This window comes from Pygocentrus nattereri, chromosome 18 (assembly GCF_015220715.1).
Source record: "Pygocentrus nattereri isolate fPygNat1 chromosome 18, fPygNat1.pri, whole genome shotgun sequence".
NCBI lineage: Eukaryota > Metazoa > Chordata > Actinopteri > Characiformes > Serrasalmidae > Pygocentrus > Pygocentrus nattereri.
Genome location: NC_051228.1, coordinates 20,412,667 through 20,429,028, shown reverse-complemented (window position 1 = coordinate 20,429,028; position 16,362 = coordinate 20,412,667). Strand labels below are relative to the sequence as shown.

Sequence of the window (16,362 nt, the reverse complement as noted above, 5' to 3'; positions counted from 1 at the left end):
AATTAAGACTACTATGAAAATAATATGTAAACTATGTAGTTATGACAGTAGCCACGTTTACATGCAGCCTGATAATCTGTTAATAATCAGACTAATAGCTCAATAGGATAGAATACATCCATGTAAGCCTCACTTGGAACAGACTTGTCAGATTGAAGCCATTCGAAATACGATTTGTATCCAGTTGAACGAGGTGGGTAATCCTGTAAATAATCCGTTAAATAGAAGAATAATAACCATGTAAAGCCTATATCTGATTACATTCCCAATTAGAAAGTTTCAGTATTTTCTTTAATAAGTATGTGAAGTACATTTTCCTGAGTCAGACATCATTTTAAAGTAATTAAAAACACAAATAGGCTTCATCAATACCATGAAATGAACATACTACAAAGCTCAGTATAACATATACACTCACTATTCACTTTATTAGAAACAACTATCTTGTACTTCCACTCACTGGCCAATTTATTAGAAACACCTACCTTGTGCTTCCAGTCGCTGGCCAATTTATTAGAAACACCGACCTTGTACTTCCTGTCACTGGCCAATTTATTAGAAACACCTGCCTTGTGCTTCCACTCACTGACCAATTTATTAGAAACACCTAGCTTGTACTTCCACTCACTGGCCACTTTATTAGAAACACTCACCTTTGTGCTTATATCACTGTTGACTGGTTTACAAAACAATAAAATGTTCCAATTTCTGTGTGACTAAAAGTATGAACAGTAATTATTGTTATTAATATTATTAATACTACTACTAGTACTACTGCTACTACTACTATTGATAATAATAATAATAATAATAATAACAACAACTACAACAATCAGATATGTGGTGTTACATATTCAAGCTATTACTGTATAACTTTAGACTGGTAGAGTACAAGTTCTGTGGCATTTTTGCACATCATACTAAACTTTAGACACGAATTAAGGAAGACTTGTTATTCAGTGATTGCTATGAAAATTTTTGTCTATATTATGTAGTTATGACAGTGAGGTATATAAAAATTGATCTCTCCTTGTACTTCCCTTCACTAGTTCCTTTATTAGAAATACCTACCTTGTCCTTTCAAGCATGGCCACCACCCAAAATATCCAGCCAAGAGTGTCACTGTGATCAGAAACTGAGCATTGATGAAGTACTAGAGGATCACATAAACATGAGCTGTGCATCAGCAGATGAGCCATAGTCTCTGACTGCACAAATGAGGGGGTTTCTAATAAAGGGTCCAGTGTAACTGATGGTAGAACAGTGAACGCATATTTAATCACAATATTAAATAAATAGTTTATTTAGGTGTTTCTCAGAAGTGCCTGTTGAATTTGTTAGATCTGATTTTGTTACGACGCCCACCCAACCAACAAAAACATCTCCAGCACAAGGAAACATTTGCATAAACCTTTTTATTCACTATTATTGTTCTTTTATACTTCTTTTTAAATATTTCTCTGTTTGTTTATCAGTGGACATCATGTAAAGTCAAGCCTGAAGCCCTTAGCTTGGGATGGTCGCACATCATCATCATCATCATAGTTGAAGAAGAAGAAGAGGAAGAGGAGGAGATGAAGAAAGGGGATGGGGCCTTTTCTTCCTGCCGATCACCCCTATATCTTTAAGTGAATTTTTTTTTTCTCACAAAGAATGCACCTCACATACTATTTACACATCATACCGAGAACAATGTCCACTCAAAATGACGGCAGAATAAAAAGGAAAGATTTCTTTCGCTAGTATGAGTTTTTTTTTCCATTACTTTTTTGCTTGTATAAGTTTTTGTTTTTTTTTATTTGTTTGCTTGTTTTTGTTTGTTTTTTTTGTTGTTGCACCAGCATATTCTTGGCTAATATTCACATGCTGGGTTGGGGTTTGAGCTGGATATGAATTACTGTCTCTGCTTACAGTCTTCTCTTCAATAAATACCTCTCAGAAAACAGCTGTACAAGTGTACACAGTGTTCGACTTTGTCTTATAGATACTTTTATATATATATATTTTTGTATATATGCATTTGGGAGTATATTAGTAAAATCAAAAAATATAAGAAAACAAATCAAATGATAATTTATCAAAATTTGAAAGTAACAAAATCATGCATATTTGAATGTTTCAGCATTTTCTTGTCTCTTTTTTTGTTTCTCAGTAAAAACCAAAAAGGTTTTTTTTTGGATGGTCTGTTCTTTATTTACATTTATATTGGCACTATTTACTTTTCTTCTTTTTTTTTGGAAAGTGGAATGATCTTTACGAAACACTTAATGCTCAACTCATCATAACACTCTCGGAAAATCAGGCGTTTGCTCTAAAACTCAAGATCAAAGTACATCCGTACATCCTATTTTAGACAAAACAAACCAAAAAAGACAAAAAAACAAACAGCAAAAAGAGCATTTTTTCTATGGGTCAGACAGCCATAAATAAAATACAGTGTAAAAAGCCATATCTCAGAATTAGACGGTGGCAGTTTTCACCTTTGGAAGGGAACCAAAGTGATATCAGTTTTTTTCTGATAGGCTCCCCAATTACATACTTTATCTCTCTTAGAAGAGAATATTCTAAAAACCGTCCCTGTTTTTAATCCTGTCCCAAAGCAGCATTGCTCAAATCCAACACTCTTGCAGGATGGGACTGGACTCAAAGGGGACGGTGCGGGCTTCTCGTTGTATTTCAGGGGGTTGTTTGGCAGGTCTGAAAGGAAGCTGTCATAAGCTATCATTGTTTCCATGTCAACTGTGTGCTTGACAATCGATTGCAATTGCCAGTTGAGTCTTTTTGTGAGTGAGCAAAAAAACATAAGGGTGTGTATGTGTGTATATTCTCATAAATTCAGTGCAAACACATTTATACCAACGCAGTAGTCCTCAAACATGAACCTTCTAATGTTTAAGCAAGACAGCAGGATCTGCTTCCTCACTCTTGGCCATCTTATATTGGTTCCTGCTATAGCTAGCAAGCGATAGAGGCCAAATACAATGGACGGACCACCAGATCTCAATGTTTGTGAAGGATTTCGCTGATGATCCGCTTGCCTCCAAAAGCCCCAAACATAGACCACCCCCTCACCCTTCCCCTAGTCCTAGCACAGACCAATGTACTTGAGATTATTCTGAATAATCACGTCCGTGACGGCGTCGAACACAAACTGGATGTTGCTGGTATCGGTGGCACAGGTGAAGTGCGAGTAGATCTCTTTCGTCTCCTTGTTGCGGTTCAGGTCCTCAAACTGCCGCTGGACATAGACGGCCGCCTCCTCGTAGGTGTTCTGGCCCTTATAGTCAGCAAAGCAGACGGTTAGCGGGATGCGCTTGATCTTCTCGGCCAGAAGGTCCTTCTTGTTCAGGAAGAGGATGAGCGAGGTGTTGGTGAACCAATTGTTGTTGCAGATGGAGTCAAACAGACGCAAGCTCTCTGCCATACGACTCTAAAGAGAGAGAGAGAGTGAGAGACAGAGAGAGAGAGAGAGAGAAAGAGAGAGAGAGGGAGACACGTTATAGCTATATTTAGAGTATTTTTGACATGCATGAAAATATTCAGTTTTTCTCAGGTCTGAAAAGTTGGAATATATAAAATATACCAGCAAATATCACACTGAAAACACAATATTTTGTTTACATAATATTTCATATATTATACACCATTACTTTATGTAGATTCAGTAATTATCTCCTGAATGTGCAACACAGTCAGGATTCAAGCCTGCAATGCACTGACCAAAACACAGATATGCGCAAATAAATCTCTTTATTGAAATATAGGTTTTATGTGCTGTATCAGTCTCTAATACATTGCCTAAATTTCCTTCGGGATCAATAAAGTATCTATCTATCTATCTATCTATCTATCTATCTATCTATCTATCTATCTATCTATCTATCTATCTATCTATCTATCTAATAAAGCATTTGGCTGCTTCATGTTATGCCTAACAACATCCCTTACTTCTGATCAAACCATTGCAAAGCACAGTCTGTCATGGCTTACTGTTTTTAAAAAACACTGGCAACTTACAATAAAATAGAAACATTTAATGAATAACATAAATGAATGCACCACTTAATAAGGACAACACATTCATTGTATATTGCATTAGTTTTTGTCATATAACTGTGAACATATCATTCTTTTCTTATCAAATTACCACTGCAGTGATAATGGTATTTTCTAGCTAGAGCATCTATTGGATTTTCTGTGTTATGCTAACATCAAGCTAACAGCATTTAATACTACTTAAATCAGATCTATCAAAAACAGTGAATGCTTTAATTCAAAGCCAAACACTGAATGATAAAAGAGGACCCTGCTGAAAAAAACTCAGCATGCATTTCATTCAGGTCTAAGCTGGGGTCTAGTACTGGTCTGGTGCTGGTTTAGCTGGACACCCAGCATAGTCACCATGGAAAACATAACATTAGCTGGTTTTGCTGATGACCAATGTGGGTCAATGCTGTTTTTCAAGCAGGAGAGCCTGCTCGCTAGCCTTCATCTTCATCAGCCTAGTTGTAGTTGTTAAGAAAAATTTTAATTTAAACAAAAGTACAGACAAAACAGTATGTTCATAAAAGCTTATTGTGAGACAGTTTATTATGTTAATGTTATATCATCCACCACCATGCATAGCTACAGGGATTCGGGAGTGCTGCAGATTTCTGACTGAAAAAAAGAAGACAAAACGATGCTGCTCTTTACAATGGTAACTGTAATTCATTATCAGTTCCTGGCACAGTGTAACCAGTAAGTACCCGCCACACCTCCTACCCTGCCTGTGCCAGCTAGTGGCGCAGTGTTATTTAAACTGCAGACTGAAGAGGCTCAGACAGAAACCTGCTCTTCAGCACCCTCCCTCCTCCAACAGCATGCGTCAAACTCGCACTTTATCCTCTAAACCTCATCTCAGCTCGCTGACTCCTTAATGACTGCACATAGCAGGAAAATGTGTTTTTCATGGATCCATTACAGCAGCCAGTGGTCAGTAGGATTGGCTAATTAGAATTGCTATTGTTTTTTTTTTCTCTCAATTGATCTTGCACGCTAAGGTCAGTTCAGGTATTCAGTGGTAGGTCAACTGAGTACACTTTATATATTCCTGTTTAACAAGGAACTGTTCAATATGGACACATCAACAGTGAAACAGTAGATTTATTTTAAACGCATTCCACTAAATTGGGAACCACGTCAATTAAAGAAATGATACATTTTTAATAGGTCAGCCTTTACACTCGGTTGTTTGACCACTAGCTGGCACATTCATATGTGTGTGGTAGGCTTAGGACAGTAAATGCTATTATGAAATGTAGCAATAAATGAATTGAAGATGTTATGCAAATGATCATTCTTTCAAGTGCAACATGATTATTTATTTTATTTACTACTTCATTTAACTGTTACCTTTTATTAGTATTATCAAACTTATCTGTGGTTATTTTAAGAACATATATGATACAAAGGATTGTGCTTAATTGTCTCATACAGAACACTGCCAGCCAATTAACTACCATTAATTCATACATACATTAAAAGCCACCTGGAAAGATTGTAACATAGATTTTCAGTCTGCAGTATAGAAAGCACTGGGGAATACGAAATGAAACAAAGAAACTCTGGTACATTAAGTTTGTTCTGAAGAAGAGTGGAAAACAGCATTGTTGTGCAAGTGACAAAAGAAACCCACAAATGTTTTTTCTCAAAACAAAATTACTATAACCATTGTATTACCTGTATTATGGTCCGTTTCCTCATAAAGAGCATAAAAATTTGCTAATAGTATGCTGATGTCTTGGTAGCTGGCTAGCTCTCCTCACCACCATAAACAGTGTAGTTCTGATGCCTGAAGTACCAGAATGTAACTGCTGCTCCTTTTACAATGTAATGGGAAAATTTGAACAAGAAGCTGGCGAATAGCTGACTTCATATCTGGCTTCATATCACTGAAGAATTATGGGTGGGTAATAATAAATAATTTTCTTCCCCTCTTTAAAGGCATATGATTCCCTAATTGTATATAAAGCTCAGCAACGAGGAATTACCCTCCTCTGCTATCAGTGTAGACTGGCAGGGTTGCCTACAGAGCACCGCTAACAGCCTGTTAATGAAGTAATGCTGTTTTAATTTGAGGGTCCCACTTCGTAGGGAAGATTTCGACCACTACCCCTTGTAGCTCAGTTCCAAGAGGCAAGGTGACACTGAAAAACAAGGGGTAGGGGTAAAAAGAAGAAATGGGATTGGGCCAAAGAGGGAACTTTGGAAGTGTGTCTGCAAATTCCTTTGAGAAACTAAAAGCGAGTATCCTGAAACAAAGTTGAACTAAAGATAAAGAGAGGACATAATAAATACTGACAAGTTACTAATATTTGTACTTGGTGAGGCTTTTCTGACAGGGAAAATTAACATAGTGGCCATTTTGACTGAAAATACATAAGTCCCTGACTTTTCTGGAGGATTGTAGATGCTTATTGTTTTCAAGAATTTATGCATGTAACTACAGTACACATGCACAGTACGATGAAAACCACATTGCAAACTCATAAACATGCTCAAAACAGAACAGGAATGTTAGTGGAAGACTCAAAACTGAGATAGAATGTCAGTGAGTTCATAGTTAGCTTGGCTGGCTAGTAAGCTATCTGACATGCCCTACTTGTACTACAGTAGTTATCAGTCATGTCTGCTATTGCTATCACAAATTCTACAGTTACACTCTATAGCTAATTCCCATTACAATACAGTGATATTAGTTATCTGCTCTAATAAAAGTTCATTCTGTTTTACTGGTGAATGTTTGCACAGCCTGGACGTTTGAGCGGCTCCATTTCTGGAAACATTTCCGTTGTGTTGTGACTGACTTTGCTGTGTTTCTGAAGATGAGTTTGCAAAGCGTCTATGGATTTGCAGCAGATTTTATTATTTTGAGAAGCGTTTGTCAGTCATGGTGGCCGAGAAGACCCAACAAACTGCAAAATAAAAATGAGCTGCAAACTCAAAAACACTATCAAAATGATCTCATTTCATAAACATGCTAAAAATACAAAAAAAAACAAAAAACAAATATGAAACGTCAGAAACGCTGATAAGCAGGTCACAACACAATGGAGGTGTTTCTGGTGGACAATCAAAGAGGACAGAGCCATTCAGACTTTTAAATTATATGCAGCACAAACATTCACCAGTAAAAGTACGTTTTTTGAAGTTCCGAAGATTTGTGTTTCTGAGGACAGTGTTGTGGCTCACATCTTTTGTGTTGTGGCTCATTTCCATTGTGTTATGGCTCACTTTTTTTGTGTTGCGACTGGCTTTGTGCTGTTTCTGAAATTGCCTGTTTTTTCTTCTTGCAGTGTGTGAAATGTAGTTCAGGTGTAGTCACGTTGATGAAAGTGTTTTCTGTGTGCGCAGCGCGTTTATGAGTTTGTAAAGTTTTTTGTTGTACAATGAATAGGGTCTTGTCAGCCAGCATAGTCGATCATCATCTGTAACAATGACACAAACTTAATGTAATGGACAGTGTTTTGCATGCAGTGAATGTTGAGAGAAGTTTGCAGAAATGTGGTAAATCCATTGAAGAAAACTATAACACATTTGCGACCTTTTTAATGCCGCTGCATATCTCATTATCAAAACGTGTCTCTGTGTGAAACTGGCCCTCAGTGTGGTGTCTCTTTCCACAGTATAGATTAACACTAACCAGCCAAATGATATGCAGAGAGAGACGGGCTCACCCACTGATGCTTCAGAATAATATTTTATTGTTCTCTACCAGGAACCCAGCGAATCATCTCCAAATGTCCACAGTATAAATACAAACGATCCCTTTCCAAATATTTATCAAGATTAATTTCCAACCTGCTCAACAGCCAAGGCCTCGCTTCATTCTCCGCCACAGAGCAGCCCAAAAACAACACAGAGGAGGAGAAGAAAACGGTACAAATTGACGCAGCATGTCTAATGAGGGCAATTTGCCCACTGAATCGTTTAGATTCCAACAAGCACTGGATCTTCAATCAGGATATTAACCTCTGTTTCTGTAGACCTGCTCAGCGCTCTATTTAATTCAATTAGTCATCTGCCCATGTGCAATTACCCCATTGCGTTTCTCCCATAATAATAATAATGACAGAGAACAGAATGTAAATAATATCTGTGAAGCGCTCAGAATTGTCCTGCTTCACACTTTTACAGACCTGTGAAAAGAAGCACAATAGGTGTCGTATTTTGTATGAATATTTAAAAAAAAACCCTATTTACCAAATCCTGGAGTCTCTGAAATGGCAAATCCTTGCTCTGATATACAATAGAGAGTTGTGGAAAACTTCATTTATCTCACTTTTTGAGTTTAAAATGTGCCTTACGATCCCCAGCTGTACAGTCTATAAACGGAAACTAAGTTGCCTGCTTTGAATTCATTGTTTTCGTGATGTCGCGCCTTTTCAGCCGAAGGCTGAAGCACAATCCACAAACAAAATGTTCTTCTGCACATTGCACGCAATTCCACAATTCCACAAGAGAGGTCTCCAAATACCCCAAAACTTACATAGTGCAGCTTTAAACAGTTTTTCTAGCTATTAGTTTTGTACCTTTATTTGGAAATGTGCTTTTACTTTTACTGTGGTTCTTGTTTCAGCAAATAAACTACACTTTTATTTGATAACGGGTTTAGGCTATCTACACAGGTTTAATCACTGACCAGTCTGCGTCTGAAAATCGTCTGGAATGTCTTTTGAGTCTTGTGGTCTTGACACTGCAGATTTAATTACACTATGGCATGACTGAACCGTATCTGTTTACGGAGCTTTTGGAGACATCAGCTGTGGATTGCTCTGCACCCCCAGGAAACATTTTACCCTTCAAATAACTCTCAGCCCACTAGTATGCTCCACTTTTCAGTAGATCTTTGAAGAATTTCTTAACATAGCAGAAGCTGTAGATTAGAACATCTGCACCAATCGCTTCAACACTAAATGCATCAGCCAAAGTTAACTTTGTCAGTGACAAACATGCAAATTCATTGACCAGGATAAGCAACTTTCTCAACAACAAAAACAGCATATGACCACATAATTACCAATACTGCGTAAAACCAGTGACTCAGAACGAAACAATAATCTTTTGGCCAAAAAAAAAAAAAGTGATATTCATTAGTGTTCAAACTTGAATGACTGAATACAGTCAGTCCTACACATGATGTTTGTGATCAGTGCACCCCTACTTTGCGTGTGAACATAGCAGCAGAAAAAAGGCTCATTCAGTTTATATGGAATTTCTTTAAACAAGTACAAATATGTGTTTTCTTTTATATACAATATGCAGACTGTCTTGGCTGGCGTTCTCATGCCAGAGGTGCAGTCATGATAAGAGCCACTTAAACCCAGACTATGCCGTTAAAGCAACAGCTCATTGAAAAATCTCGTTTATGATACTAACTGCATTTTTAAATCATCACATCTTGACTCAAATTGTGTGCAGTTGTTCAGTAATCTCTAATCATCCTTATTAAATGGTTTCTGATACTGTATGACTCGCTGTTTTCTATTAGGCATGACTTTCTATTAGGGAGAGTTTTTGAATGTTCAAGTAGTAATTCAAATGTAAAAAAATCAAATGAGCATTTCTGATGTGCAAATTATCCACTCTAACGTTTTACTTTCTCATATAAAATACCAAGAGATGTCTGAACTCTATACTCCGCCAAAGGGCACTGTAAAGTCTGCCGGTCAAAGCAAGGAAGACAATTTTAGTCATTAAAAAGCTACAGCTAGAGAATTTCCTAGTGGGGAGTATTATCAACCAATCAGCACTCACTATCTATAATTCTAATCAATCAATGCTCAGTAACAGTATTGATAACCAATTAGTACTCAGTACCAATAATACCAACAAATAATCACATAGTAACAGTAATGCTAACCAATCAGCGCTTAGTAACAGTAATTCTAATCAGTCAGTTCTCAGTAGCAGTAATGCTAACCAATCAGCTCTCAGTAGGGGTAATGCTAACCAATCAGCTCTCAGTAGGGGGAATGCTAACCAATCAGCTCTCAGTAGGGGGAATGCTAACCAATCAGCTCTCAGTAGGGGGAATGCTAACAAATCAGCTCTCAGTAGGGGGAATGCTAACCAGTCAGCTCTCAGTTGCAGTAATGCTAACCAATCGGCTCTCAGTAGGGGTAATTCTAACCAGTCAGCTCTCATTAGCAGTAATGCTAACCAATCAGCTCTCAGTAGGGGTAATGCTAACCAATCAGCTCTCAGTAGGGGTAATTCTAACCAGTCAGCTCTCATTAGCAGTAATGCTAACCAATCAGCTCTCAGTAGGGGTAATGCTAACCAGTCAGCTCTCAGTAGAAGGAATGCTAACCAGTCAGCTCTCAGTAGGGGTAATTCTAACCAGTCAGCTCTCTTTAGCAGTAATGCTAACCAATCAGCTCTCAGTAGGGGTAATGCTAACCAATCAGCTCTCAGTAGGGGTAATGCTAAAGAATTAGCTCTCAGAAGGGGGAATGCTAACCGATCAGTTCTCAGTGGGGGTAATGCTAACCAATCAGCTCTCAGTAGGGGTAATTCTAACCAGTCAGCTCTCATTAGCAGTAATGCTAACCAGTAAGCTCTCAGTAGGGGGAATGCTAACCAATCAGTTCTCAGTGGGGGTAATGCTAACCAATCAGCTCTCAGTAGGGGTAATGCTAACCAATCAGCTCTCAGTAGGGGGAATGCTAACCAGTCAGCTCTCGGTAGGGGCAATGCTAACCAGTCAGCTCACAGTAGGGGTAATGCTAACCAATCAGCTCTCAGTAGCAGTAATGTTAACCAATCAGCTCTCAGTAGGGGTAATGCTAACCAATCAGCTCTCAGTAGGGGTAATTCTAACCAGTCAGCTCTCATTAGCAGTAATGCTAACCAGTCAGCTCACAGTAGGGGTAATTCTAACCAGTCAGCTCTCATTAGCAGTAATGCTAACCAGTCAGCTCTCAGTAGGGGGAATGCTAACCAATCAGTTCTCAGTGGGGGTAATGCTAACCAATCAGCTCTCAGTAGGGGTAATGCTAACCAATCAGCTCTCAGTAGGGGGAATGCTAACCAATCAGCTCTCAGTAGGGGGAATGCTAACCAGTCAGCTCTCAGTAGGGGGAATGCTAATCAATCAGCTCTCAGTAGGGGGAATGCTAACCAGTCAGCTCTCGGTAGGGGCAATGCTAACCAGTCAGCTCTCAGTAGGGGTAATGCTAACCAATCAGCTCTCAGTAGCAGTAATGCTAACCAATCAGCTCTCAGTAACAGTAATGCTAACCAGTCAGTTCTCAGTAGGGGTAATGCTAACCAATCAGCTCTCAGTAGCAGTAATGCTAACCAGTCACCTCTGAGTAGGGGGAATGCTAACCAATCAGCTCTCAGTAACAGTAATGCTAACCAATCAGCTCTCAGTAGGAGTAATGCTAACCAATCAGCTCTCAGTAGGGGTAATGCTAACCAATCAGCTCTCAGTAGCAGTAATGCTAACCAATTAGCTCTCTGTAGCAGTAATGCTAACCACTTAGCTCTCACTAGTAATAATTCTAACCAATCAGCTCTCAGTAGGGGTAATGCTAATCAGGCAGTTCTCAGTAGTGGTAATGCTAACCAATCAGCTCTCAGTAGCAGTAATGCTAACCAATCAGCTCTCAGTAGCAGTAATTCTAACCAATCAGCTCTCAGTAGGGGGAATGCTAACCAGTCAGCTCTCAGTAGGGGTAATGCTAATCAATCAGCTCTCAGTAGGGGGAATGTTAACCAGTCAGCTCTCGGTAGGGGCAATGCTAACCAGTCAGCTCACAGTAGGGGTAATGCTAACCAATCAGCTCTCAGTAGCAGTAATGCTAACCAATCAGCTCTCAGTAGGGGTAATGCTAACCAATTAGCTCTCAGTAAGGGTAATTCTAACCAGTCAGCTCTCATTAGCAGTAATGCTAACCAGTAAGCTCTCAGTAGGGGGAATGCTAACCAATCAGTTCTCAGTGGGGGTAATGCTAACCAATCAGCTCTCAGTAGGGGGAATGCTAACCAATCAGCTCTCAGTAGGGGGAATGCTAACCAGTCAGCTCTCAGTAGGGGTAATGCTAATCAATCAGCTCTCAGTAGGGGGAATGCTAACCAGTCAGCTCTCGGTAGGGGCAATGCTAACCAGTCAGCTCTCAATAGGGGTAATGCTAACCAATCAGCTCTCAGTAGCAGTAATGCTAACCAATCAGCTCTCAGTAACAGTAATGCTAACCAGTCAGTTCTCAGTAGGGGTAATGCTAACCAATCAGCTCTCAGTAGCAGTAATGCTAACCAATCAGCTCTCAGTAACAGTAATGCTAACCAGTCAGTTCTCAGTAGTGGTAATGCTAACCAATCAGTTCTCAGTAGGGGTAATGCTAACCAATCAGCTCTCAGTAGCAGTAATGCTAACCAATCAGCTCTCAGTAACAGTAATGCTACATATCAGCTCTCAGTAGGAGTAATGCTAATCAGGCAGTTCTCAGTAGTGGTAATGCTAACCAATCAGCTCTCAGTAGGGGTAATGCTAACCAATCAGCTCTCAGTAGCAGTAATGCTAACCAATCAGCTCTCAGTAGCAGTAATGCTAACCAGTCAGCTCTCAGAAGGGGTAATGCTAACCAATCAGCTCTCAGTAGCAGTCATGCTATCCAATCAGCTCTCAGTAGGGGGAATGCTAACCAATCAGCTCTCAGTAGCAGTAATTCTAACCAATCAGCTCTCAGTAGGGGTAATGCTAACCAGTCAGCTCTTAGTAACAGTAATGCTGACCAATCAGCCATCAGTAGGGGTAATGCTAACCAATCAGCTCTCAGTAGCAGTAATTCTAACCAGTCAGCTCTCAGTAGGGGTAATGCTAACCAATCAGCTCTCAGTAGCAGTAATGCTAACCAATTAGCTCTCACTAGCAGTAATTCTAACCAATCACCTCTCAGTAAGGGTAATGCTAATCAGGCAGTTCTCAGTAGTAGTAATGCTAACCAATCAGCTCTCAGTAGCAGTAATGCTAACCAATCAGCTCTCAGTAGCAGTAATGCTAACCAGTCAGCTCTCAGTAGGGGTAATGCTAACCAATCAGCTCTCAGTAGCAGTAATTCTAACCAATCAGCTCTCAGTAGGGGGAATGCTAACCAATCAGCTCTCAATAACAGTAATGCTAACCAATCAGCTCTCAGTAGGGGTAATGCTAACCAATCAGCTCTCAGTAGGGGGAATGCTAACCAGTCAGCTCTCACTAGCAATGATTCTAACCAGTCAGCTCTCAGTAGGGGTAATGCTAACCAGTCAGCTCTCAGTAGGGGGAATGCTAACCAATTAGCTCTCACTAGCAGTAATTCTAACCAGTTAGCTCTCAGTAGGGGTAATGCTAACCAATTAGCTCTCACTAGCAGTAATTTTAACCAATCAGCTCTCAGTAGCAGTAACATTAGTGATCAAAGTCTTTCTGTAGTCTTCTGTAGTAATACAGAAAGATACTTAATTTCTTTTCCGAAATAACTAAAACATAATTAAAACATGTTTATTTTTTCATTATTGTTTTGTATTATTTCAAAGCCATTTAGCACCATTAACCTCCATCCACTGAGCACTCCTCATGGCACCCTCTATTGTTTTATAGTCACATATTTTTGATATAATGGGAGAAACAGGAAGGGACCTGGAACTCCTTAAATTGACTCTTTTTTGTGTACCAGGCGAAAAGCTCTGTGCTGCACTGGCAGAGGGTCTTCAGAGTCATATAGTGCTTAATACAAAGCACAACTGGGTTAATTTTACCGGAAAAAACACAGAAAACATTACATATAATGCAATTGTTTTAATTTGAATAGGCACTTCAACAGGCAGCAAAAAACGCCCAGCCAAGCATTACTCCAACATGACAACCGAGGAGGGTAGTCACTTCGAACTCGGTTACAATCATTCAAATTAACTACAAACCACCCACCCAGAAAAGCAGCAGTCACAACAAACTGACCTTTTTAACAGGGAGTATGGCGCACTCTCAGAGCCGCTTTGCATGGCTGCACCCATAAGCTTCTCATGGCTGTACGGAGCCAGTGGCGGACACTAAAATATTATTTGCTGTGCCTAGCATTGTTGTTTAAATTTTTTACAAACATTGTGAAAAAAAGTTTTTATCTGAATGAATGTATTATTATAAATAGAAGGGAATGTTAACTTTAACTCTAAAATACATTTTGTAACCTTTTCTTTGATGTGGACATGGCGGTTTTGACATATCCAAGGTGGTGCATGCCGAAGCTGAATGACTCTTTTAGTAGTTAGATAACACATCTTTTTAAAAATTTCCATATTTTCTTAAAGTTTTAAAGATGGGAGTTAATAATTTAGGCATTTGATTATTCATTATGCCAATAATACCTCACAAATTCAAATCTAAAATTAATTGAAATGCCCATCCCATTTTATCTATATAAATGGACAAAAGTGCAAACACAACTCTTGTTTCAGAATTGCTACTACTGTTTTTTTTTTGCACTATGCAACTTACTTTACTCCATGTGACAGGTACATAGTTCAGCACTACTATGGTTTTGCTGGAGTTTTTGCACCAATATCCATGGAAAAAGGGTGATGTTTCTAACACAGTGGTCAGTGAATGAAAGTGCAAGGTGGGTGTTTCTAATAAAGTGGTCAATTAGTGGAAATACAAGGGAGTGTTTCTAATAAAGTAGCCAGTGAGTGGAAGCACAAAGAAGGTGCTTCTAACAAAGTGGCCAGTGAGTGGAAGCACAAGGTAGGTGTTTCTCATAAAGTGGCCAGTGAGTGGAAGCATAAGGCATGTGTTTCCAATAAAGTGGCCAATGAGTGGAAGAACAAGGTATGTGTTTCCAATAAAGTGGCCAGTGAGTGAAAGTACAAGGTGGGTGTTTCTAATGAAGTGGCCAGTGAGTGGAAGCACAAGGTAGGTGTTTCCAATAAAGTGGCTAGTGAGTAGAAGAATAAGGTGAGTGTTTCTAATAAATCAAATTAAATTAAATGTTTTAAATGCTGTTCATGGTCTGTGTGTGTATATGTCTGTGCTGTGTGTGATGTCTGATGCAATGGCTGTGGGCACGTGGTGGGCAGCAGTAGCGTGTGACTGGAGGAGGGGTTTAGTAAAGACTGAGCCGCTGTTCAAAAGGTTAAACAACACATCACGCTCTGAGCAAATCACAAGATCCGAGAGAAAGAGAGAGAGAGAGAGAGAGAGAGAGAGAGAGAGTGCAAGAGAGAGGAAGAGGGAGAGCAGAAGGAGGGTGAGACAGAACAGGGCCAGATGGATAAATACATTGTGCTTTAAGGACTCTTCAGTGAGAGGAAACACAATCATTCACATTCAAGTTTAATATCAGTTTTCATTAATATGAAACCAATGATGCTACTAGTCTACACTTCACAGGATCCAGCTAATAATAAAGCTGTGAATGAAAATGAAGAAATGTTAGAGTGTCCAGAATGACAAACAGCATTCTAGAAGTGATTGAAATGTCCATATAACATCACCAATGATAGCCTAATAAGATGTATATCCAGAATGAAGTTGTAATAAAATGAAAACATATTTTTAAAATATGACACTATATGATTTGTGATTTAATAACTTCTTATTAAGGTTATTATTTATTGGCTTTTATTCATTAAACCGCTTCTCATCAAAATGTGTTTAAATATGAATGTGTTTGGGAAGCAAAGTCTCCTAAAGAGAGTGAAAGTTGTAATAAAGGTGAAAAACGCTGTCCAGGAGTAGACATGCTAAATAATTTTAAAAAGATTATACACTATAGCGTAATATGATCATATCCATACAATGTTTTGGAATTAAATAGAGACAGAGAAAGAGAGGACAGAGAGACAGACAAAGACAGAGAGAGAGAGAGAGAGAGAGAATAAGTGAAAGTAGGGGGGTGCCCCCCTACTGCAAAATACGCAGCACAGCGTGAACCTCCCTACCTCACACCCCCACTTGAAACCCCCCATGAGTGTTCTCTCTCCCCTGGTGCTCCACACACAGGCTTTAATTAAGCTTGTGGAGTAATGAGGAGCATCAGCAGCACACTGATGTTTAATGTTTTGTTTCCAGTAAACAGAACTAGCTGGAAACACCCAACCAGTGGAAAAATCCATCCACCTAAAGTTTAACATAAATAACTCGCTATCATAATCACCACGGCAACGACAAACAGAGGAGCGATTTACAGAGAGATTAAGACAGACAAATAGAGAGAGAGGCAGAGAGAAATCTGTCTGTCTGTCTGTTTATCTATCTGTCTGTATGTCTGTCTGTCTGCCTATCTGTCTGTCTATCTGTCTATTCATCTATCTGTTTCTCTGTCTGTCTGTTAATAT

The 16,362-nt window shown here is 39.1% G+C and overlaps 1 protein-coding gene across 1 annotated transcript in view; it reads right to left on the bottom strand.

Annotated features, from left to right (window-relative positions):
* Positions 1-1,397: 1,397 nt before the first annotated feature.
* gnaz (guanine nucleotide binding protein (G protein), alpha z polypeptide) overlaps positions 1,398-16,362 on the bottom strand; it is an 85,950-nt gene continuing 70,985 nt past the window's right edge. The window contains exon 3 of the mRNA XM_017697271.2: positions 1,398-3,430. Coding sequence (XP_017552760.1) covers positions 3,086-3,430 — 345 coding nt within the window. The 3' untranslated portion in view covers positions 1,398-3,085. The remainder of the gene's footprint in view (positions 3,431-16,362) is intronic.